The 24,957-nt window shown below is 38.8% G+C and overlaps 2 protein-coding genes and 1 long non-coding RNA gene across 7 annotated transcripts in view; 1 reads left to right on the top strand and 2 right to left on the bottom strand.

Annotated features, from left to right (window-relative positions):
* Positions 1-3,947, bottom strand: part of LOC107309852 — a 50,582-nt gene extending 46,635 nt beyond the window's left edge. The window contains exons 1-2 of one of the 2 annotated variants that reach the window (XR_001553360.2): positions 3,870-3,947; positions 871-953 (exon numbers count right to left, since the gene is read on the bottom strand). This is a non-coding gene — a long non-coding RNA (uncharacterized LOC107309852). The remainder of the gene's footprint in view (positions 1-870; positions 954-3,869) is intronic. The other variant, XR_004306153.1, reaches the window with a different exon arrangement.
* The window catches only part of YAE1 (YAE1 maturation factor of ABCE1), a 28,980-nt gene continuing 7,960 nt past the window's right edge, over positions 3,938-24,957 (top strand). Inside the window, exons 1-4 of one of the 4 annotated variants that reach the window (XM_015854989.2) lie at positions 3,938-4,038; positions 5,415-5,733; positions 6,666-6,787; positions 9,127-11,040. In XM_015854989.2, the coding sequence (XP_015710475.1) occupies positions 5,509-5,733; positions 6,666-6,787; positions 9,127-9,556 (777 nt within the window). In that variant the 5' untranslated portion in view covers positions 3,938-4,038; positions 5,415-5,508 and the 3' untranslated portion in view covers positions 9,557-11,040. Of the gene's footprint in view, positions 4,103-4,163; positions 4,275-5,414; positions 5,734-6,665; positions 6,788-9,126; positions 11,041-24,957 lie in introns of those variants that run through there. The other 3 variants (XM_015854988.2, XM_015854990.2, XM_032442547.1) reach the window with 3 other exon arrangements.
* Positions 10,804-24,498, bottom strand: LOC107309830 (mediator of RNA polymerase II transcription subunit 1-like). The gene is made up of 17 exons (XM_015854924.2): positions 24,334-24,498; positions 23,856-23,959; positions 22,681-22,765; positions 22,267-22,321; positions 21,707-21,839; positions 20,705-20,733; positions 19,050-19,121; positions 18,883-18,957; positions 18,075-18,145; positions 17,173-17,238; positions 16,534-16,642; positions 15,690-15,814; positions 15,272-15,384; positions 13,577-13,772; positions 13,143-13,238; positions 12,580-12,688; positions 10,804-11,886 (listed from the first exon to the last, which is right to left on the bottom strand). Exons 1-17 carry the CDS (start codon positions 24,389-24,391, stop codon positions 11,526-11,528), a joined length of 1,857 nt encoding a protein of 618 aa, XP_015710410.1. The 5' UTR covers positions 24,392-24,498; the 3' UTR covers positions 10,804-11,525.

The following is a 24,957-nucleotide window of genomic DNA, read 5'->3' as shown; positions in this document are numbered from 1 at the left end:
CTCAAGTTTTTTGCCTCCGAGCAGTTCCGTTCACTTCGAACAACTGGATCAGCAATGTACAGCTGTTATTCCTGCAGTTTTTCATCATTTGCCTGAGTTTATACAAGGGATAAAATAGAGGGCAATTCATCTCTTAGCCAAAGGAAAAGAGCTAGCATTTTTCTCCTATTGAAGCAGTGCAAGTGTGTTATAAGGTCTCTGGGATCTGAATACAGATACAGTTCACTGGAGAAATTCATAAATGGAATTCTGCAGTTTCCTTGGACCAATTATATTTACAGGAATTATTGGCATATTATGATCAATTATTACGCAAACACAAAATGCAGCTCTGTATAAAATAAATAATGTAATCAGTAATATAGAAAAAGCTAACTAAAAGAAATCTGAGTCACCAAGCTATGGAGTCCTGATTTATTGACAATAAGAAAAGCCAGATATTCCAGTGTCATTAGATACATGATACAACTACCCAGCTAAAATGTGGTTAATGTAAAATCTATTATATTTTCTTGTTCTTACTGACATAACATTTTGCTTTTCATGTGGAATTTCACACTGAAAAAATGCTCCCTATCAATAGAATGAAGATCTTACCCTGCTGAGAATTAGGAATATTCTTTCCTTGCGTCTCTGTTGTATAGTCTAACAAGCACAGGCTAGTCTTATATTATGCTCTTAGATATATGTAACTCGTTTTAATCTCAGTCATACCATCTTTTTTTTTTTTTTGCAATGATGGAGTTGTTATTCAAGTTTCAGGATGAAAATAAGGAGTATATCTGGGGATAACAAACCTCACTCATCCAAGGAGCAAACCAAAGAAAATGACAGATGGAGTGGAACTCTGTCAGTGTTAATAAACTGTACCTGCTGCTCTGTTTAGTAGACAGTAGTTTGGAGTAGTTTTTCAGTCTGCAAGCCTGGCTTCCCTGGGGATGCTCAAAACAAGCCTAGAGAAAGCAGGAGGAAAAAAAATACTCCTTTTGCTTAACCATTTCCACTTAGAATTCAGTAAAAGCTGGCAGATGGAATTTTTAAAAAGTTTCTCCTCTTGCCAGTTCCTGAAATAGTTATGAATTAGCCAAGTAGGAAAACTACTCTGTTGTACCATTATCTATCAAATTTCTGTGCTTTGTTAGTTCAGGGAAAGGAATAGGCAGAAAACTATCTTCTCCCTTAAAAACACTTGTGTGAGAAGCAAAGGTAAAATAGTCATCAAGATTTCTGTGGTTCTCTGAAGCGAATGTTTGACATTTACCTTTACTATATTCATTAATCTTTATCTCTCTTCCATATTTCTCCATTTTCTTCTGACAATAACTGAGACATTTTGACCTAAACTGTTGGGTACAATATTAGTGTATGTTGCTGAAGAAGAGGCAAAAAATTTCACAAAAACAGGGCAGTGATTCCTGTGTATTACTTACCTTCATCACAAGAGGGTGATAGGGCTTTACCAGTAAATCACCATAATAACCAGAATAAAAGATGCTATAGGAAAACACAGAAATATATGTTTATTACCATGCCCTGGCAACAGACATAAATCCCAGAAGTTTACTTTAAACCTCTTGTTTAATTTAAGGTCATTGTAGACTCCTATGTTTGAGCTGCAATATTTAAAACCTCATTAAGCTTATGACCTTGCAATTAACTCACTAGCTCACTGTTTTGTCACATTCCTTTTCTGTGGTGGGTGTGGAAGCAAAAGAATTAAGAACATGTCTGTATTATTACTGCACCAGACAGCTGGTAGCAGAGAACCGCATCACCCCTATCATGAAGGAAAAATGCACTGAAGAGTCAAGATTAGAACAGCAACGCTGTCTGCATGTGAGCATGAGTAGGTTGTCTCTGTTTATGTAGGTAGTCTTACCCATGTCCTGTTCTTCAAAATATTCAAGGAAAATAGCCTAGAATCTGACTAACCTCTAGATATCTGGAAAATACAAGCATCTGAGCATATACAGAATGCACATTGGGAGGGATTTACAGATTAAAATTTCTCAGATATATCATACAATACTTGATGAAAATACATATACTTTTTATTAAATATTAATAGTCATTATTCTCCTGACATTTCAATATTCTATTCCTCACCCATTATATTTTAATCTTGTTTACTGCAGAGAACAAGTGAATACTGATTTAACAATGTTCCTGAAATCCGTCTAAATGCCATCCAAAAGATGTAATTTTTTAAAAGGATTAAACTACTTCCAAAATTAGAGCCAATGAGACATTGCTGTGTTGGTTCAATACAATAAACAATGTGATGCCAGAGTAGAGAAGTAATAAAAGTGTGGGATAACTGACAGCGTAATCTCATTGCAAATAGTCTTCTTTCCTGGGCCCTTCAAAAGCCTTAACTCAATTCTGCCTGAGACAGCAGTATACTATAATAGAAATCACTCAACTGAAGATTTGATCATCCTGTCCTGCAGAGTAGCCCATACACAACACAAGTCCTGGCTACAGTAAACAACCACCCTTCAAAAAAGTCTGAAATCCCAAGAGGTCCTTGTGAATTATGAGGAAATCAACCGGTTCCTCCTTTGAGTTGGGTTAGAGGCACTGATGGCTGAAAGATGAGCGTGTGTGATACTGATCTGAATGGCAGCAATCCTTTATCAGAAGCATTATGCACAGTTATAACTGTAAAGGTTTTTACATTCATATACTTTACTTTTGGATATCTCTGCTGGCTGACTGCTTAATGGCAGCACTTAACACTAAGATCAAACTGATAAAAATCCTTCATAGTCTCATAGTCTCGTGCGGGTTGGAAGGGACCTAAAAGATCACCGAGTCCAACCCCCCGGGATTCGGGCCTCTGTGTAGCAGAGCGGCAGTTCTACCACTTGCGCCACAGGGGGGATTCGAACCCAACCCTAAGCTGTTGCAACGCGGCATTTCTACCACTGCGCCACCGGGAAACACAATTCCTAGTCATCTCCAAGAATGCCTTAACAATCCTAAGCTCTGCACAATTGTGTAATGGCCCCCTGAAAACTCCCCCCCACACCCTCCAGGTGAGCAGAGAGTAACTGCTGAGCCAAGCATTTATGGTTCTAAGGTACCTTTGTATGCCAGATATCTGACTGAAATTATCCAGATTTTAATATTAGAAATGGCAATGAATCACAAATCAATTCCTTGTTTATTTTTCACACTGTGGGGGGGGGATAACTCTTCTTATATACATATTCTGCAGAAATGCCAGAACAGTTCTGTAGCCTGTGAAATATTGTTCATGTGTTTTAATCCTCTGGTATGTGTCATTGCAAAACATCACCATAATACCCAGATGTTGCTTTATGTAGAACACACACAGGTTAGGAAAACGCCCCCACTCTGAGGCACTACACCTCACTCTCAAGCCCTGCTAGTAGTCATGTCAAGGCCGTCAGCATACAATTAACTTGTCTTCAGCAAGTACACTTCATAATCCAATAGTGCTGCTCTGTTTACACAATATGAGTCACTAAATTATCTGCTTCTAAAAGAAAGGGATGGGAATATGAGCCTTCATCATTATTCCTCATATGCACAAGGATTTGTCCTAAACAGACGTGTGTAGAATTATCAACCATGGTAAAATTAAGGCATTTAAACTGAGATAATCTGAATATGGGAAACTCACACTGACTCTGAGGTATGACTTATACACCTTTCCTAGAATATCAAGCAGCTGAGGGTAAAGAATAAGGTGATAAGCAAGAAGTAGGGCCGGTGCAGCAGCCCCGAGCAGGAGCACCCACATTCAGTCCTGCCATTACAACCACGCTCGCACTCCCTCCATGGGGCAAGGTCCTCCCTCCCCGGCCCGCCTCCTTGCGGAAGCTGTAAGTCTATGCCCTTACTCAAGATGGCTGCCGGCGTCCTGTGACTCAGACGGACTTGGAAGTCACGGTGCTGCTGATTAAGATGGCGGCTTTTTACGGGCCGCATCCGGGGCAGCGAAGTTAGCGTGCCCTCAGTCAAGATGGCGGCCCCCTGCGAGCGGAACAGCGCCGTGACTCGGCGGCCGTGGTGAGGGCTGAGGGCGGCGGGGACTCAGATGGCGCCGGCGAGGGGGGATTCTGGCTGCCGACAGGTCGGAAGAGGGATAGATCTTCTCGGTCCTGCAGTTTGTGGGGAGCTGCGGCGCCAGCCCGGGCTGTGAAATGGCGGGTTGTGGCCTGGCCGAGGGGCCTCTGCCTGGAGTCCCCCGGGCCAGGCTGTGCCTCCTCCCGTAGGGCCCTCAGGTTCCTCCTGCTGGTCTCCAGGTGTGCCGGGACGTGCTGGCATTGGGGGATTGCGGGCCTTAAATGCTGTTGGTATCTTCTGCAGTCAGTATCACTCTGAAATCTTATCATAGAGAACCAGGTGTACAGCTCTCTCATCTATCCAGCTCACTTTTCTTATGACATACCGAACAGTTTCTTCCTTCCCGCACCTGCTACCTTACACCATTAATTGCTGCATTTTGTTCTCCCTTCTCTGCTCTTTGTGTAGGGGCTATTTGTGAAACTCACTTTGGAGCTAATAAGCTGTCACTTAATAGAGATGGTTTAAGGAAATATAACATCTGGTAGCAAGTGCTGTCTTGCTGAATATCTTGAAAAATAATCTCTCAAGCCTGAGGTACTGTTGTAAAGTTGTATTTACTTGGATGTTTTCACCACTTTTTGATTGGACATTGGGAGGGATAAGCTGATTAAGCAGTCAGTTCACATTAGTGAACTTTGTGTATAAGAAGAACTGCAGTTCTTGGACCAGTTGTTTAACTGCTTTAATGCTTTCCAAAAGACTCTGTGTAATGGTACTGGAAATTCTGGAAGATTTGCTTAAGATAAAAATTGGATATGATGAACCCAGAAGCGTGATTTCACCACACTTCCTTGTATCCACCATTCTGTGGGTTGTAAGAATTTGCTCCAGTTAACTGTGAATGGCCTCTTAAGGTCTTATCAGTTCCTAAGATGAAGTAATCACATTATTTATTCATCTCTTTACATCAGAACTTGCTAACTAATTATTAAAAAAAAAAAAAAAAAAAGTAATATTTTTATTCAGGATTTACAAGCATTAAGCATCTGGCAGAGTTAGGAAACTGAAGATCAAAGGTGCAACTCATCATCAGTTGTCAAGATCACAATATTGCAGGCAATTAGATATGCATATAATTTAATGCACTGCTTAGAAGCTGCATGGGACTATTTGTTGGCTGCTATCAAAATTTTATAGCTCTGGATAAGTGTTTCTGTCTGCTGTTCAAGTTACTAGCAACATATAGAAATGCTAATTTGGTGCACTTCTGTTTGTTGCTGACATAAGAAGCAAAGAAGGGAAGAAATTAGTCTTAAGTTGTCCTTGTAAATCACACAAGGTGCTTTACTGGTAATAATTTCTGTCTCCTTTGACAGATGAGCTCCAGTGAGGAATAGCATCCAGTTTTCACATGGAAATGAATGTACAGGTTGAATAATCATCCCCTGATACGGCTTCTCTTCAGAACTCATGTTTTTTACTTTTATTTCTAATCTGACACTTAGCTGGGAGACTTCTGAGAGTTTCTCAGTATTTGCTTTAGGCCATAAACAAAAGTTAAGTGTCATCACTGCTGCTATGTCCTGGGTACAAGTTGTAGCTAGTCGATCCAATGAGGACATATTTGATGAAGATGCAGATGAGATGTATCCAGTACAGAAAGAATGGAATAACACCATGAAAAAAAGATTGAAGGTATTTCTCTAAGCATGATTTTTATAGTCTTTTAAAATATTTTAGGTTTACCAGTAACATATCTTGCTAAAAATATGGCTGATTTAAATGAGAAAACTAAGAATGGCTGTATGAAAGTTATTGTGGCTTGGTTTCTTCTGAGTGTTAAAAAAAATTTAAGAGGAAGTTACTATCTTCAGTAGCCTGTCAGGACAAAGTAATGTTTTACCAAAAAAGATGTTGACTCCCTCTACACAACTATGTGCATTTCTGAATGGCAGTGCTAAATTCTCATGTAACCTACTTGCTTCATACTTGTAGGTTAATTGATGCTAACAAAGAATAGAGGATATTTGTTGGTGTTTTTTTGTTGGGTTTGTTTGTTTGTTTTTTTAATATTTGGTGTGAACTACTTCAGGTCTGAGTAGTTTTTTGGCTTATTTATTATCTTAGTGAAAAATACATTTTATGAAAGCAGAGAACAAAACAAATACATAAACTTGGGTTTCTCTGACAGATGTTTTCATTCAAACTGGGCCCACTAGGGCTTATCTTGTGGGTGAAGAACATAAATGTATGGTAATGTGATTAGAGGAGAAAGAAATAAATTTCAATTCTCCAAGGAAACTTTGTTAAGGGAGTTGGTCAGCACAAAAGTAAAAGTGCTTTCCTGTAGACAAGTCTTTATTTTCTGACTTAGCTGGAGGTTTGTTTAGAAATGAACTGCATGTTAACAGATCAGCAGCATTAACAGTAAATTATAATGCACTGTAAAAAATGTGTTTTGCTTTAGCAGTGGTGTAGTTGAGTGCAGTGTTCAAATTAAAAAAAAAAAAAAAAAAAAAAACTTGGATTTAAGAGACTAAGTGCTTAAGGTTTTTTATTGTTGTAGAAGTGTTTGTAGGTCCAATTCTGCAGGCTGTGAAAAGTGTGTTTTACCACTTCTGTTATAGGAGGGCTATAGAGATGGTGTTGAGGCTGGGAAAGAGCTTGCAATTCAGGAAGGCTTCAATCAAGGTTATAGACAAGGTGCTGAGCTGATGGTTACGTGTGGTCAATTCAAAGGGACCCTGAAGTAAGTTACAAACCTCTTAAGAGTCTGTCCGCGTGAAAGGTATGTGTGGAAGATGCACGTGCATATGTGGTTGTGCTTGGGTTTTTGTTGTTGTTCATTTTTTAATTTTAAAAGTGCTTTATAAGTCTATCCGAAGCAAGCAGCATGAGAAGTCTTAGCTCAGGTTTTGAATACAGGGAATACAAGTGCAGGAAGGCTTATACTCCCAATGAGCAATGCAGGCAGGCAGGTAATAACAGATAAGGAGAAGGTTGAGGTTCTTCCTTGCCTCAGTCTTTACTGTCAGCTGCTCTTCATACATCCATTGAGTGGATGGATTGGATGGTGGGGACTGGAGGAACAGTCTCCCTCACACTGTTAGTGAACATCAAGTTTGCATCCACTTGAGGAACTTGAACATCCAGATGTGCATGGGTCCCATTGAGATGCATCCCAGAGATCTGAGTGAATAGGCTGATGTAGTTGCCAAGCCACTCTCAGTGATATTTGAAAAGTCATGTCAGTCAGGTGAAGTCCCTGGTGACTGGAATAAAGGCAACGTCATGCCTGTTGTTTAGGAAGGGTAGAAATGACCCAGGGAACTACTGGCTTGTCAGTCCTAGACAGTCTTGAGCAGTGAGTCCAGGTGAACATCATAAGGTTCGATAGAGCCAAGTCTTGCACCTGGGTCATTACAACTTCCACTATCAATACTGCTGGGGGATGAAAGGTTGGTGGGGGGGAGTAGTGGTGGATGTCAAGCTGTACGTGAGCCAGCAGTGTGTCCTTGCAGCCCAGAAAGGCAACTGTATCACCAACAGATTGCGGGAGTTGGTCCTGCCCTTCTACTGTGGTGAGACCTTACCTGAAGTACTGTGTCCAGATGTGGAGCCTTGAGTAAATGAGACACACAAACCTGTTGGAACACATCCAGAGGAGGGATACAAAACTGATCAAGGGATGAAATGCCTCTCGATGGAAGACAGGCTGAAATAGTTTGGATGGTTGGAGAAGGCTCCAGAGAAACTTTATAGCAGCCTTTCAGTATCTAAAGGGGGGCTATAAGAAAGAACAAACTCTTTAGCAGGGTCTGTTGTGATAGGACAAGGGGAAATGGTTTTGAACTAAAAGGGAGGATATTTAGACTGGATACAAGAAAAAAGGTTTTTAGAATATGTGTTGAAACAGGTTGCTCAGAGATGTGGATGACCTGTCCTTGAAAACATAAAAGGTCAGGCTGGATGAGGCTCTGAGCCACTTGATCATCAAGCAGGGGGTGCTTAAATGACTTCTAAAGCTCTTTTCCAAATCAAGTGATTCTATGAATTACATATATGAGTGTAGAGTGTTCTTAAAAATGCTCTTTCAGTTGTATTTTAAGAACTAAGTCTACATCTAAGAACATAATGCTCATAGGATCATTAAGGTTGAAAAATATCTCTAGGATCATCGAGTCCAGCCATTCACCTACTGCAGCATTGCCCTTTAAGCCAGGTACCACATCTATACATTTCATAAACCTCTCTAGGGACAGTGGTACCTCCACCTCCCTGGGCAGCTGATACCAGTGCTTGTCCACTGTTTAAGAAATGAAATATTCCCAACCTGAATTTCCCCTTGCACAATGCAAGTTCATTCCCTCTTGTCCTATCACAGGGAGAAAAGGCCAACTGCTGACTTGGCAAAAACCTCCTTTCAAGTAGCTGTCAAGAGCAATCAGCTTTCCTCTGAGTCACCTCTTCTCCAGACTAGACAATCCCAGTTCCTTCAGCTGCTTTTCATAAGGCTCATGCTCCAGACTCTTCACCAGCTTCATTGCCAGTCTCTGAACATGCTCCAGGGCCTCAGTGTCTTCCTTGTAGTGAGGAGCCCAAAACTAAGCACAGTATTTGAGGTACAGCCTCACCAGAGCTATTTCTGATACAGGCCAGGATGCTGTTGGACTTCTTGGCTGCCTTGCCACATCACCCATGTTCAGCTGAGCATCAAACAACAACCCCAGATCCTTTTCCTGTGCTTCCTTCCAGCCTTCCAGCCACTCTGCTCCAAGCCTGTAACACTGCATGGGGTTTTGTGACCGAAGTGTATGATCTGGCACTTGGTCTTACTATTGGCCTCAGCCCATTGATTCAACCTGTCCAGATCCTTCTGTAGTACCTTCCTACCCTCAGGCAGATGAATGCTTCCCCTTGAGGAAATTCATTTCATCTACGCAGTTTTCCCAGGAAATGGAAATAAATGGAAATAGGGTGTTCATAACTTTTCGTATAGCGCAGATTTCTTGTCACATTGGTCTATCCTTTCAACAGCTATAAGTTTGTGTGACATGTATTGACTTTATTTTCTTTTTCACTTTTCAGTGCCCTCTTATCCTGGTGTCATCTTAATGGACATGATTCTGCTTTAAAAGAGATAAATAACCTTCTAGAGGTCATTGGAAAGCATGAAGAAGACCTACTTAAGCATCTGAATTCTATTCACCTACAGCCAAATGTTGGAGACATTTTAGATTCTGTTGAGGACATGGACCTTAGTCATATTGCTTCAGCTGGGCCAGAGTGCAGTAAAGCTAATGCTGAAAAATATGAACATGTTGGCAGCTCTGGTGAAAACTGTTACAGAAATAATGGTGAGGATGGTTCCTTGTGGTCTGACTGCAACAGGGAGAAAGTCCTTGCAGATTCTGAGAAGTCAACTCTTGCTTGGGTTAAAAAGCAAACTGTTTGGCTGGTAGAACAACTGGGCTTATCACTGGACGTACTCCATCACATCCAGCAACTGGAACATTAGTTCGTCCGTCTCATGCTATTTCAAGTTAGCTCAGCTGGATTGGATTCTCACTTTTTGGGTCCAGGCTGATGAAACACTTCACTGTAGGGAAGTCTGATCTGATACTTCCCAGCAGAGGTTGTTAAGTCTGACCTTGCTTTGTTTCCCAGCCAGATAAACCCTGGTTTCAATTGGAAGCATATCTTCTACAGAAAAGGGAGATGATGTTTAACACTCTGCAATGATTCGCTATCATGTCTCTCTATGTCAGAATCTGTCCTTTCACCTCATTTTATCTGTTGGTATCTTTTTGGAAATAGAGCAGGTCCCTCAAGCAACATTTTCTACTGTATAAAACAAACAAACAAACCAACACAGATAACACTCCATTGCTGTGGACAAAGCTAGTCTTACAAAGTGGTCTGCTGTTGATTACATGCTAACCATACAAAACAGAACAGGCTCTACTGATTTTCAGAGTGCCAGAAGTTTCCCTAGTTCATCTTTTGTCAGATTGCTTCTCTTACCTTGTATAATCACTGTGTAGTGCACATTCACAGTTATTGTTTCTTTCCCCCTCTTCATACAATTCTATGTATTTCACTTTTGCTGGAAGCACACCACTATGCCAAACAAATGCCAAACTTGCATTGCTGTGCTGTTCTTACAGAAAACTGTCTACTCTTACCCACATCACACATTTCTAGTTTAATTAGTGCCTTTATGTTATTTTTGTACTTATTTGTTAGATTCTTAATCTTGAACACTCTTGTTTATAGTGTATTTCTCAAACTCTAGAAGGAAGCCAGGTTTATTCACTGTCTCTTGAAAACATGGATAGTCAAACACGTGTCAAACAACTTCATATTTCTGTTCCAACATCCTGTATTTAATTCATTTTCCTTTGTTGTAAGCAACTATATCTGCTGCCTCCTATTCTTTAAACCAGTTTTGGATCACCCAAGAAAGGTAGAAGTAGAAAAGAAGAAATCCTTTACCCTTTTCTGAGGATCAGGGCTCACCAAGCATCCCAAATAGTGATGTCCAGGTAGCGATGCTTCCCTTTGGGCTGCAAGTTACGTAGGGGTGGATCCAGGGATTGACCTCTTCCAGTCAACCAGGCAAATTGCTTCTACCTGCGCTATACCCCTTCACCATGACTTAATGGTTCCCATACACATGCCTAAACTGTAGGTGCAAATTCCTCTGGTTAGATATTCAAAAAGAAAAGATTTCCTATCTCTGTTTTATAGTAATCAATCACTAAGTCAAGAGTTCTTGTACTTTATTTCACTTTTACAATTCTTCCATGTCTCACACAAAGTAAGTCTAGACAGAGAGAAGTCAGTTGTTCAAACCTTAACTAGAACTAAACAGAAAAACGTCACAGAGTATTTTTATACTTCAAAGCCAAAACCAAGAAGCAAGAATTAAAAACTGATTCTCTGGAAAAAATAATGTAAATTTTAAAATAAAAACTATTATCCTGCCATGGAGTTGTTATACATTAAGTTTGGTTGCTATTCTTTACCACTTTCTACATTAGAGGAAAAAAAAAATTGAACTGTGTAATTAATAATCTCATACTGAACTTGTGACTGAAATAGTGGAATTGAATAAGGCTATTTGCACGTATTATATATGTCAGAATTGTTCAATCAGCTTTTTCTCAGTTTATTTAACATAACACTGACATTGGTACTTTTTATTTTCTGTTTATAGTGCATGTGTTATGTTATAACCTGCATCACATAAATCAAACTTATTTTTTTCCTATCCTTAGTAGAATACAATGAAACAAAAACAGTGGTTACCAGAAAGAAAGTGTAAGTTGAAGAGTTATTTTGATGTGAACAGGAAACTCCATTCAGAAATTAAGTAAATAGCGAGCTTACCAAGTTCTCTCCAACTACTACTGCAAAAGCAAGCTATGCTTGGGAACATATTCCTTTCTTGCTCAATTATTAAACAATAGATTACATGATGTGTTTCACTTATCTTTCATTACAGCTTCTGTACTAGCAGTGGAATTCATTTCTTCCACTCTGGACAAGGTTTCTGTGTTGACGATAGCGTTACTTTTTTCCATCTCATCACCTAAAGTTTCCAGCTTGGCTGTGGAGAGTCTTCGTTCTGGGCAGTCTGGAACACTTTCCTTATTTGTCTTAAGCAGATCTTGTTGTCCATCTGCAGAAAGACTTTCTTCAAGTCTATTAGAATCAATAATTTGCTCACATGGCAGTTCAGATTTTTGTTTTGTGTCTACTTCTGTGCCTTGTGTTCCACTATCAGCTTCCAATTTGGTAGCCTTCCTGTAGATAGCTCTCATGACAACTGGAACTGACATGCAGCTAAAGGAGGAAATGAAACATTAATCACTACTACAGACTTAACCCATTCTTCAAATTAGTACTTCTTTTATAAACTATGGCTGACACCTGAACTTTATGCTTTGTGAAAGAATCTAGGCTGCACTGATCTTGCTGTTATTTAATGTTAACTAGTTGTGTGCTAATCTATGCAAAATGAATTAATGCTCTTAATTCTTTGTGTTGCATACATTCATACGCCACATCAGCTGGCCTTTCTTGGAATTTTAGCTACAGGAAACAAGCTAGAGAGAGACAGTGTTGTAGACTTATCTTTTGAAAGAAGCACTGTTTGATATTAGGTAGATGTGGGAAAAGTCTTTTCCATGCTATTCTGTCCATTAGATTATGCACAAAGTTTTTACAAGGAAGAAACACTTTTCATCATTATTTATTTTTTTAATATTTGTGCAAGAAATACTCAAAAAAAAAAACCAAAAAACAAAACAAACCCTAAAGTAACTCAATTCTCACTCTTAAAACTCATTCTCAATAGAGAATTTTTCTCAATAGAGAATTTGTCATCTCAATAGAGAATTTTTCTGATCAGCTGAATCTATGATATTGTTAATGTGCCTGATATTTACATGGACTTGGTTATACATCCATAAAACGGACATATAATAGTCACTCTAACTATATTCACTCTAACTATTGAGAAATAAAACTACTTACCGCTTCACAGATCTTGATATAAAACCATCACTAGAATTTAGAGTTGGATCTTGAGTATGTAAATGAAGGTTACACTGGACTTCTCTGGAGGTTACAACATCAATAGTCACTAAGCAAGAACAGAATATAAGTATTTCAAGCTAACTTTTTTTTCTTTTTTCTTTCTTTTTTTTTTTTTTTTTTACTAAAAATGATCTTATTCTGATTTGGATACATCAAGAGAGTTAATACTGAAACCAGAGGGTAGGGGGTTTGCAGCAATGCTCTTGCTTGAGACTTGTTTTTTCCTAATATAGCACTAATAAATCAGTAACAAATGTTAAAACTTATTTATTAACTGCAGGTCAAGACAGAATAAGGACTTGAACGCTTGAATTTACTTTCTGTTTTATCCTGAATGCTGAACACTTAATACAACTACAAACAAATGCTACTTTGTATTTTGCAATGAGATGCGCACCATCAAGGGCAGCCCACAGAATTTGTAAGTGAGAAACACAGTGCAGGAGTTTTGCTCCTTGTCAGCCAAGTAAAAAGGATAATACAAATTATTCCACACATACCACAAGCTAAATTTTCACTCATAGGATGAATAAAGAAGACAGAAAAGCTGGTGTTCTTGTGTGGTATCACTTCAAAGTAAAGCAGTTCTGAATCATCTAAAAATAGAATTCCTAATTAGTGGTATTTCCTCATTAAGCATGGACTCCTGGCAGAATTACATGTCAGAATTTTACATATACTGGTGCAATAGAATTGAATTACTCATTACATTAGCAACTTACTTTATTTTTCTAGGTGATTTAAAAAAAAAAAAAAAAGTATATTTATTTATTTTTAACATCCAGAGTACATTACTAGAATTAAGGAATTTCAATCATTTAAAATCCTCTGCAAGTAATGACAGCTTTGGCAAGGGAGTAGAAAATCTGTTGACAACCAGTTGAGAAGCTAGTTTCTTTTATATTCTGTCATTACTTCTAACCACACAACTTACCTTCATTTGTATACTTGTCAGAAACACAGCTGCTAATAAGACTGTTATATGCCATCTGATGTCGAAGAATCTCTATTACAGCAGGCACACACTTTGGATGGGTAAATGGGATTTTACTCACCAAGGCTCCTGCTAAATTTGATTTTTCGGAGCCCTTGTTTATGAAATAACAGTGCTTTGGGCAATCTGGAAGAGACTGAACAACAAATATGGGTGACATTTGAAACACTGAAAATAAGAAAACAAAGAAATTAAGGCCCAACATTGTCAAGCAATTGTATGATCTGACAGCAAAGGTACTTTTGGAAGGTACACTTCTAGCAAGTTTATCATGCATCTCTACATTTCAATAGAAGTATAATTTATAGATGTAAGCTAAATGAGATCCTTTTGCAAGAGCGTATTAGAGTAATACATCCAAAGCTACAAGTCAACTACTGAGGAGTTCAAGTCCAATTCTTCTTAGCAGCCCTATTGACTACAGAAATGTTTAACAACCAAAATCTTTAGTCCCAGGAGCAAAGCAGTGCTGGCAGTGTTTTAGAAAATTAGAAGTGGAATATTACATTGCCTTCTTCAGGATACCAACTGGGGAGCTGTCACTTTAAGCACAGGTCTGGTCTGTTAATTAGCAAGGTCTATATTAAGAAGAGCTGGATAAGAAAATAGATGAGCTTTTCTGTGTATGTGTGGAATAGAAGGATTTCCATTACTTTTTTTTGTTGTTGTTGTTCAGGGTTAGAACTCTATTTCTAGAAATGGATTACTAAATGAAGTCCTAAAACTCAGAAGTGAAACAATCATCAAGTATCAGTATTTTAGAGAACTGCTGAATAGTTAGAACCTTTCATGTATCCCTAATGGAAACATCTTATGGATGAGAACTTCACTACTTTATTTTAATGTGGTGTAAGTTCACTACTACTGTCTTCTGTAGCACTGCCCCAAAGTCCAAGAACATAGGCAGTGAGCTTGGTGATGCTGATAATAGAAGGGAAAGAAGTATTCTCTTGGTGCCAGGAGTTGCAAAAAATAGTGTTTCTGAACAAGGAGATCTTTGAAGCTTGTCATGTTGTTACCAGCTACACAGATTTTGAGACAAAGCATCTTAGTCACCATTTTCTATTCTAGAACAGCCTAAATGAAATATTTTTCTAATAAGATAGTTCTTGAAAAGGAAGCCATCTGCAGTTAAATGGCCATGGCTCTAAATAGTAACTGACATCAACAGCTGTAATGCTTTACACTTTTCTTCCCGCCAGTCCCTTTAAAAGGGATCAATATGTTCAGCGTTATTCAATCAAGAAGCCTGTTTTTCTTAGAGTTTTTGCTGCATATTTATCACTACTAAGTACTAATCTTAGACACTCTCCTCACACCAAACAGTAAGTTTCCTTCTTTTTAAAGCATTAATTATAAAGTTTTAAACAATATTTAAAAGAGTAAATATTAGGATTGCACAAAGACTAATGTATGACTTCAACAGGCATGAATACAGTGTCTCATTAACACATATGAGAAGTCTGCTTATTTCAAAGAACCTGTTATTTTTTTTAAGTAATTTGAACTATTTCCTAAAGAGTATTTTAATACTATTTAAATTCTGGGAAGTCTGTGTTGTTTGCTAGTGGAGAAATATATTTCAGTATATTCACTGCACAAGGGCAAAGTCTGTCAAACACGCAGTATACTCACCACAAAGAAACAGGATTTGTGTGTAGACAAATCTTCACTACATTTTTCTTTAAGGGTAGACTGAATAATCAGCTTATACAAAGGAGCTAGTTTCAAGGCAGTAATCTGAATTCCTGAAACCAAATGATATTTTTAATTATCTTTTAGATTACATTGCACATGAAAGCTAGCTTTTACAAACTAAAGAAAATGCACAGACATAAAAAACATTAGCCTTCCTTCTTTTCCTCTTTTGCTGACGATAATCAACAGCTTCAAGAGCAACTTTGCCTTGGCTTCTAAGAATTGGTGTACAGGTTGATAGTACAGATTTTCTACCCCAAAATTCATTTTTAACTGCATTACCACCTGGAAATGAAAAGCAAATAAGCAATGAATGGTCACAAATTACTTAGTCTGAAAAACAATCATAACATGCCTGTGAGCATCTGTATCTCTTCAAGGTTGGGTAAGGACAGAGGAATAGGCTGATGAAACTTCAACAAAAAATAAGCTGACAAATCCACACTGAGTTCATTAGTCAGTGGCAAAAAAGTAGGGTTGCTGGAGAAAAGAGAAAAAAAAAAAAATCTTGCATATAAAACAAAGACTTTTAGGGCAAAGCCATAATCATGTATCTAGAGGTTTACTATGACCTGTACTTTTCTTGTTCAAGAAAAGTTTTGCATTCTAAGTGCAACCCCTGTGTATTAAAACAAGTTTAATGTGAACACAGGCAGAAAGGAAAAGTGAGCTGTGAGGGAAACTGAGAAACAGGGCACAAGAAGATATGCTCTCAATCAGTCTGTAGTGACTTATTTTGGAGACCGACTTCAGATTTTTTCCTCCTGGCTCATACTGAAGTAACAAGGGATATGGTGTCAGTGTCTACAGCGGGATGACAAATGTACAGTTTAATACACCTTAATGCATGCTTCATTTATTCTAGAACTGTATTGCTTGTTGAATTGTAGGATGCTAAGTAATATCCCAGTGGCTTCTTCTGGCTTCAAATCTATACCTATGGCTATAAATCTAAACCCATAGTTCTGTGCAGCTGACAGTTAAATAGCAATATAATAATTTCAAAGTTCATTTGGGAAAACAGTAAAAACCACGGGTTATGCAAGTTATAGCTTATAGGGGATAAGGACAACAGCACAGAGCTTTCCCAGCAAGCTGTGTATCCATTCTATTAACAGAGCCTAAATGCAAGTTATGCTGGGGTCCATGCCAGTGATTTATAAATCCATTGTCATATTCGGAAGCACTCAGAACCTCACCCATCTTCTTCAGCTTGAGAGTCTACAAGCAGCGGAGAAAGAGGAAGTTTGTGGAGCATATCTGTGCCTTCAACAGTCACAACTGCTTTTGTTCCACAAACCAGAGAACCTGGGGGAGAAAGGAAAATGTTATTTTCCCCATTTCAGCATAGATTAATCCTGTGCATACAAAACACTTGTTGGTAAGGAACCATGAGATTCAACTGACAGGAGCTGGGCAGAAGGGAGACATGCAGTCTGTGCACACTGAATGGCCAAAGCTGCCCATTGGTGGTTTCAGCAGTAGCTGGGCTATGCCATGGAACAGATCAGCCCACCATGAGTTGTTGTTTCCTGCTGGCTTGGTAGTTGTTCTGTTTGATACCACTCTCGCTTCAATTTGCGTCAATAGGCAAGAAATGGGAAAGCAGTTTGCTGATGAACATTGCAACTGTGCCAAGCAGCATCACATAAATCTTTCTGTTTCACCTAACAGGAAACGACAGCAAAACAGACAACATCCTAGGTTCTCCACTAGGAAACTTTCAACATAGAGTGGGGACATAGTAACATTTCTGACTTATTTTTGAGTTTCATTAATGACTTTTATTTAATGAATGTTGTCTCATTATATAACTATCTCTGTTTTTCTAGCTTTACCAGGATTGAGCTCCGCTTCCAGAATTTGATATGGAGAAATGTAAAATTCAATGTTCATGGGAGTTCCTGAGAAATTGAAAACAACCAAAAACCCCATCAGTATACATATCAGTAGAGGAAATTCGTTATCTTGACACAGAGGAAAAAAAGAAAAGGACAGGATGGGCAGAAAGGATACCACGTAAGAGGGTATCTCTAATTACAGCATATGTTCGTACCACAGCATTTCCTTAGTGTTTAACAGCTAAGCCCCTAGTACGCAAAGTCATCAGGCATCTTTCAAAAGATTTATCTTGCATAATAACCTTTGTTGTGCCTTAAAAGGCATTAGCTGAAAATCTAGCTTTTAGCAACTAGTCTGAAATAGAAGAATTCATAATACTTGCATAAGGAAACCTCACATCCATCAAGCTGTGCGACAGCATAATGTTTAGCACTTACTAGAAGTACGTTTATGAACTGTAACATGCTTACAACTGAAGCCCACTACTGTTGGCATAGATGAGGCATAAAAATGTCCTGTATTTGCCTTTTATGCAGCATCAGTATTATCTGGGCTGCTGTCATTGCCATCTCACAGTTATTCCCAAAATGTGGCTTCCCGCATAACCCAAAAGTTTTGCTGGCTTTGCTTTTAGGCAGCTGCAAAGTCAGTGCTACAGTAGCTGATAAGCCACCTGGCCTCCTTGTGTATATGTCTCCACGGTATCAGAGAATACAGATCCAGTAAGCCCATAAAGCACATGCACTTAAAACAGAGATCTTTTTAATTGAAAAGATAAATTAATTAAAAAAAATAATAATTAAAAAATAAAAAAAAAATTAAAAAAACCAAGAACAGTGCAGTGGGTTTTTTCATTACAGTATTTCTGAATAGTGAAGGAAATACTAATAACAATCACCTCCAGTTCTTGGCACCAGGTGTCCTACTTTTCCATGAAGTACTTCAGTAACTCTGTTTACATCCTGTGTTCTAGTTCAAAACATCTTGATTAGTGTTTCCTAAGTTGCAGTGCTGGTGAGGTTAATGTAAAGGACAATTTGCACCCTTAATCAAACAGAGACACTGCTTTCTCGGAAGCTGATCATGTTTTCATCTGTTACATCAGCTTCCAAAATGCAGTCATTCCACTCATGCATTACTTAGGCTTACAGCTTTAACCCTGTACCTCAGCTTTTTCAGGTTGAGATTTGTTATGTTGTTTATCAGAATTGAAGGGGACAAAAAATACAGGCATGACTGGTTGAGCAAAGTGTGGCAAAATAACCTGGATCAACTGAATCAAATAGAGCCAATCTCAAAACTCAGATATGGTTGTGCAGCTGAATGCATGTGAACATACAATTATATAGGTGCGCATTAAAGCTCTACAGTTCATTAACTGATTTCATAAAAGGGGCAAATATTCTATTTAACTGAAGTAATATTTACTGAGAAGTTAACAAGTATGTAGCATCAAGAAGCATTGCCCTCAACTCTGCTTTTCTGATAGGAATGAAAAAATCACTGTTGGGTTACCAGCAGGTCTAGGGACATCTGTTCACATCCGTCTGTAAGCCAGCTCCTCAACAGGAGAAATGAGAAAAGGAAGGATGGAGGGAAAGATTTCCACATCCTGTCTATATTATCAATTGCCTTGTTTTTTAGTGAAACGCATGGGCGGAGGTAGAAGTAAAGGGAAAGGAAGGAAAGAGTAGTCTTCAAGTTACCTGTGTAGAAGAGACATTGAATGAAGATCTTTTTCAAGGGACTGCAATGCAAGGTAACCCTTAGCTTTCATTTCGCTGGGGAAGAGAGAAGATGCATTACTGTTCTTGTAAGTACACCAAAGCTACACCATGGATTTAGAGTCTTTCAAGTAAAAATTGTTTGCAACCTGTTTCCTGGAATTTGATACAGATTTGACAGATCTTCTAGAATCTTTCCAAACGCGTCATAATTCTTCATCCTAAGAATAAAGAACAGTTACTACCATACCACTTAATGAGATGGATAGCAAGTTTTTTATATATCTAACTTAAGGCATCATTTGAAACAATGATATAGGCTCCCTTCTTAACAGATGTGGCACATAACAGTACTGCTTTTGGGTTTTCTTAGAAGACAGCAGGAAATGTAAATCCTTGGCCCTGTTGCAAAAAGCAATGTAATTATAGCTAACACTATTTAAATATGCATTACTGAAAGCAATAAATGTGCATGATGCACAAATCTGACAGCTCAAGATATAGTTCATCAGCTGCAAGCACTCTCCCTGATGTTCCAATAAAGCTAGTCATCTAGTAACACTTCCCTAACACTGTGCACTTATGTAACGTTCTTCTCATCAAAAGATCAAGGATTGTTTTAACACTGCACTTCACAGCACACTGCTAAACTCTCCTGTGCTGCAGTCACTCTGATGGCTATGATCAAGGCTTACCTCTGCTCTCTGCGAGTAGGTAGGGCTGCAGTGCATGACCATAGACAGACCAAGTCAAACCTGCTGGACTTTCACACTGGGACAAATCCTTTCCAGAAACGGAAGCAAGTAGCTCTACTTCATTTATGACTTTCCAACTGGACTGTTTAGGAAGTGGGGGAAAGGGAAGCAGGCATGCAGGCACGCACAGTGCCAGCCTGTGCCTTAGGACCAACTGAAATATCACTTCTACAGCACCTAGTGTAATATTTGAAGTACATGTCATACCCTCACGAAAAAAAAGAATGCTGCCAAATAGTCACTGTTTGCATTGTGAGTATTATCTACCATTGCTCAGAGCAGAACTGCTGGCAGCTAATGCCTCTGGGAGTAAAAACCTACAAAAAAAATGCAAGTTAAAGCTCCAAGACAGCTGTTTACACCCATAAGAAAAACAAAAGTAACTTCATTTATGAGGAAAGAGGATTAGAAAAAAAAAAAGATGATGCATCACAGGCCCACATAAAAGAGAGATGGAATATGCAATCAGTTATTATTCTTTCCAAATGTTCTGCCAAGATATTTAAAGAGTAATGCAGTTTCTTAAATATGGTCATTATTAGTAAGTATGGAATCTTGATAAGATTGTCTGGAAACTTCTGATTGAACGTGCAAGGTGCAGGCCTGATTTGGAAGAGAGACATAGAGCCAATGTATCGTTGTACAATGTTGCCCTCTACCTCCCACAGAAGCAGATGCAATTTAGCTGTTTTCAGTAAAATGGTTTGAGGGGGGGAAAAACAAAAAAAAAACAAAAAAAAAAGTTCGGAGCATCTTTTTAAAGTTCTATTTTATCTTCAAAGTTATAAATTGGAATCTGGAAATAACAGCATCAATACTATCAACAAAGCACTGAAACCAGCTTCCCGCTTAAAATCCCATTAAAGGTGTCACTCTGTTGTTTTCTGAACTCCTATTATTGTTTCCAGATACTTGCATTGTTTTATTATAGAAACATTTGTGTTATTAAACTAAAACCATCCTAGCCTTGACTTCTCCATAGCATTCAAGCAAATAAGACTCAGGAATTCCTTTCCATTCAACAAGAGACTCTACACGTAGTTCTTTACCTGAGGTGCTGCACCAAGTCATCACAAGTCTGGAACACGAGAGAACAGTTTCATGTTTCTTAACATCATTCATGAAACATCTTTGACAAGCACACTGATAACGATAAGATTGTTCCTTATTACTTTTAAATTATAAAGTATTAAAAATATTAACTCAACATCATGATAATAAAACAATATAAATACAATAACTTATAGAAGAGGATATAATTAGCTGAAATAACTTGTTCATATATTAGTTTCAGAAAAAAGAAGGGGGAAAAAAAAAAAAAGCATCTTTGCCAGTTTTTTCCTTTCATAGGCAGTTACTGTGCTAAAATTTCCCTATGGCTATGCATTTCCCTAGTAATATTGTACAGCATCAAATGATTCTTATCAGTTAATATTCATGCCATTACATTAATTTGGAGTTATTTTAGTCCCTTCTTTTCCAGGAATTTCAAGTTATTCTATCTAACTTGCACAGGGCTATTGAACATAGTTTATGCTTCCACCCACAGACAATCTGCACCAGCCAGTTGTTTTAACTTTGATCCAAATGCTCACTTGTAACACCAAACAACTGCAGAAGATGTTATGTGCACTGCAGAATGGTATTTTGCCTTTATTAGCAGGAATGCATATTCTTAAAAAAAGGAAGAAGGAAAAACAATCTCTGGTAACAGCTTGAAGACATTCAAAGACATCAGCACTGGAAACATACTGCACTATGTCTTTGTAGGAGACTGTTTTATAACCCTATATTTATGCAGGGTACTAGAAGCTTCTTGGAAACTGGGTATGTCAGCCAAGTTTCACCTTAATATTTAGTGCTACAGTAATTAACATCTGTGCTGAGTTGTAAGTTTAGGTGAGAGATTCAGATGCCTAATGGGGCATCTGGTGTCACACAAAGGCTGCCAAGCATGACAAAACCAAAAGGAAGTTGAAGACTTTCTGACATGGTAGCTGGAAGCCAGGTGGGAGACTACAGGGAGGTGACAGCCAGAAAATTAACTTTACCACAGGAGCCTCTCCAAGGTGAGCGAGCTTTGCATCCATCACCCTTCCATCCTTCTCCAGCTGCACTTCTATATAAAACATGTTCGAGGTTATGTAGCAGGAAGTCCCACTGGGGCTAACATGAGAGTTAAGCCTAAGGAGAGAGGGGGGGAAGAAGAATTGTGTATCTGAATGTCACTTGAAGAAAGGAAATGAGTGTAGTTTACTTGGTCGTGGGAAGAGACAACAAGGATGCTTTAAAAATAACTTCTCCTTGGCTCAGCTTCTAAAAACTATCCAACCAGGCAATATAACCTTCCTCTGTTCTTTACATTGTCATGTCAGTTTGCTGGAAACCATTTACCTCAGTTTGCAGCTTTGGGACCTGGATATGAATGCCCTCTCTTCACTCAACCTCCTCCACAACAGACTAATTGAAAGTGGCAGTTAAATCCACTCAAAGTGATGCATCCCAGAAAAACACCATGCTAAAAATGTAGCTGATAAGCCATCCAGATGGTATTGCTCACTGGACATGGGGCCATGCTTGCTCATTTGCCTTTATTAAAGAACAAACTTACCCTTTTTGTTTGGATAAAGATTCCAATCTGTTCATCGCAGAAAACAAAGATTTATCTGCAATAAGGGAAACGTTATTTAATTAAGTTGAAATGATTGAAAAGGAGAAACATTATTATCCTGCTCTAAAAGGGGTGATTTAGCTAATAAAAAAAAAGATCTCTTGCATGGCTTCTTGTTAATAATGACAGCTACAATTAACGAGTGTTGTGCCAAGTAGAGCTTCTTCTTACACTTCAAGAGTAGCTGTAGCCTGAAAGCTTAACCCAAAGATGAGTTACAAGTATTGCAACACATTCACCTCTGTGTTTGTACGTTTGGCTCCATTGTGCAGAACATCACCAGCAGAGAGAATCATAGAATTGTCTGAACTGGGAAAAAAATGTTAAAAATATAGGTAACAAGCAGTTTGTTACCATTTAGTGTTCTCTGCAGCTTCTCCATGCATGAGAGCAATGGATCATCTGGAGCATCACTGACAGGAGATCGACGTGGCTTATCCTAGCAAATTTGTGAAAAGAGAGAAAGACCCCTTAAATTAACAGCCACAGAGGAACATCACTGCCTACAAGTTTCAGAACTCTGATGCATGGTCCAACAAAACAGTACTTAACTTCTTTCTATCAACCGCAGAGATAAGCTATGATTGTAGCTCTCTGTAAAGGGGCAGTCCTGAGTGGATTTGTGGAGACTATTGTGCAGCAATTACATATTGGAGGTCTCTGGTGCAGAAAACCACTTTCCTTTTGCTTTTAGGCTGAGTAAAGGCTGTATCTCCTACCACAAGCTGTTTTCACCACACTACTAGCAATCAACCAAGAAAATGTATAGGCTTATGTTTCAGAAGGAATGAGTGAACGTGAAAGACTAGTAGGCACTATGGGTTTACTTGATTAGAGCCAGGGTATAAGATCTAGCCGAAGATAGTTTACTTCAGTGGCAAGTAAACTCCATATTCTTCTCTGAATACTCCTTCATACTTCAGGTAACAAAGAGCAGTCAATGCTGAAACGCTTTCAACACTGTCAAAGTCAGGACATCATTTTCAGAGGAACACTTAAGCATTAATAAAGCATTTTAAGAATTAAAAAAGGAGCACGAAAGCAAGTTTTTATATTAAGCTCATAGCACTTGCAGTAAGCTACCTTTAACAGAGATGATTCTATATATAATTATCCACTGGAAAGGCAAAAAGCACATACTGATTTCAAGTATATTACAGCAGAAAGAATTCCAAATAGCAACTTAAGCACATCAGGATGGTTTCTTAAAAACAGTATTTTCTCCCAGTTCTGTAAGTCAAAAGTTGTCTTCACACACTACAAACACCCTACTGATAATGAGTGGAAATTCATTATCAAAGAATCAGACTATTAGTACTAATACCAGAAGAGTTAAAATAATGCAAGAAACAACTAATAGAGTACTAAAATGAGTGCTTTTTAGTCACTGTTAAGTCAGAAACCAGGCTTTAATAGGCACAGAACATCTTTGATGCTGTTGTTGTTTTTCTAAGACAAGCAATTATTCAGTTGGGTCTTGGCAGCTTTAATACAAGATATCCTTCTCTCACATAATCTGATATTCTTACCATGCAGAAATGGACAAGTTTCAGAGTTTCACTCCATGGTCTTTGTTGATATTTTAGATACAACTGTTCCATTAAAGGATTTGTAGAGATAACTGTTGCAGCACCTAAAAAACACATCAGAATGATCTAAATATAATGCTATGTATTTACATAGGCAACTAGAAAAGCTCTGCAGCTTGTCCCACACTGCACTGTACTGGTTAGTACCAGAAGCACAGAAAGGTGCTTCTCTAACAGAGAGAACACAGATACTACATAGAACCATCCTCTCCAAAGCAGGCCAGGATGGAGACTGCTACACCTAGCACACATAGCAAGCAGAGGCAGTAAGTGGGGCCTGATACTCTCTTTCTCCTATCAGAAGAGGTGAAATCCTAATCCACTGAAAAGAATGCAACCTCATTCAGCTAGAGGAAGGAACAACAAACCCCAAAAAGCTCTTGTAAATGCCCTTACCAAGGGAACATTCCCCACTTACCCATGCCTTTAGACCTGCAAAAGGGGAACAATATCTGCTGCCCAACCTGCTCCTCCATCTCAACCCACACCACAGGAAACCAAGGCTGCTATTTGAGGCAGCTGCACCAGAGCACCCACAGGTGCTGTGCAAGGCAGGTAGCTTGCTCCATCACAAAATGGGTCCTAGGAGATGGGAGGCACTTTTTACAGGCACTCACTTGGAATCTGATCACTGTTAAATGCTAGGTCTACAGCATGAAAAGCACATCTCCTGCATAAACCTTGTATGGCAGTTTAAATTGTCTTACAGCATGCTTTTTGTTTTCAGCTGCATCATCAGTAGTGCTGCAGTGCCTGAGATAGTAAAGGAGATGGCCTGGGTCTTGCTTGTATGAACCTGAGTAAAACCAGTTTGAGTGGTGGCATTCTTCAAGCCCTTGAATAGCAGGGAGGCATGAGTGCTACTGTCTCTGTGCCTTCTTCCTTTGGTGCTGCCAGCATGCTCCTGTCTTGCCCAGCAGCTGCTCCCCACGTGGACTGGGCACCTAGTCTGTTCCTCAGGTGGCTCTTCAGATCTCCCTGCAGGGTGGGGGCAGTCAGCTCTCATCCCCTCTGGGCAATGCTTTACTGGCAGTGTTCCAGC

This window comes from Coturnix japonica, chromosome 2 (genome assembly GCF_001577835.2).
Source record: "Coturnix japonica isolate 7356 chromosome 2, Coturnix japonica 2.1, whole genome shotgun sequence".
In the NCBI taxonomy this organism is placed as follows: Eukaryota; Metazoa; Chordata; class Aves; order Galliformes; family Phasianidae; genus Coturnix; species Coturnix japonica.
Note: the sequence above shows the minus strand (reverse complement) of the source record. Positions and strands in the feature narration are given on the sequence as shown.

Coding starts and splice junctions, on each gene's coding strand:
- LOC107309830 (XM_015854924.2), bottom strand. CDS start 24,391: ATGGAGGAGCAGGTTGGGCAGCAGATATTGTTCCCCTTTTGCAGGTCT. Junction 19,122..20,704: donor GACTTGGTGCAGCACCTCAG/GTAAAGAACTAC, acceptor CTTTATTCTTAG/GATGAAGAATTATGACGCGT. Junction 13,773..15,271: donor ACAAATCCTGTTTCTTTGTG/GTGAGTATACTG, acceptor TTTGTTGTTCAG/TCTCTTCCAGATTGCCCAAA.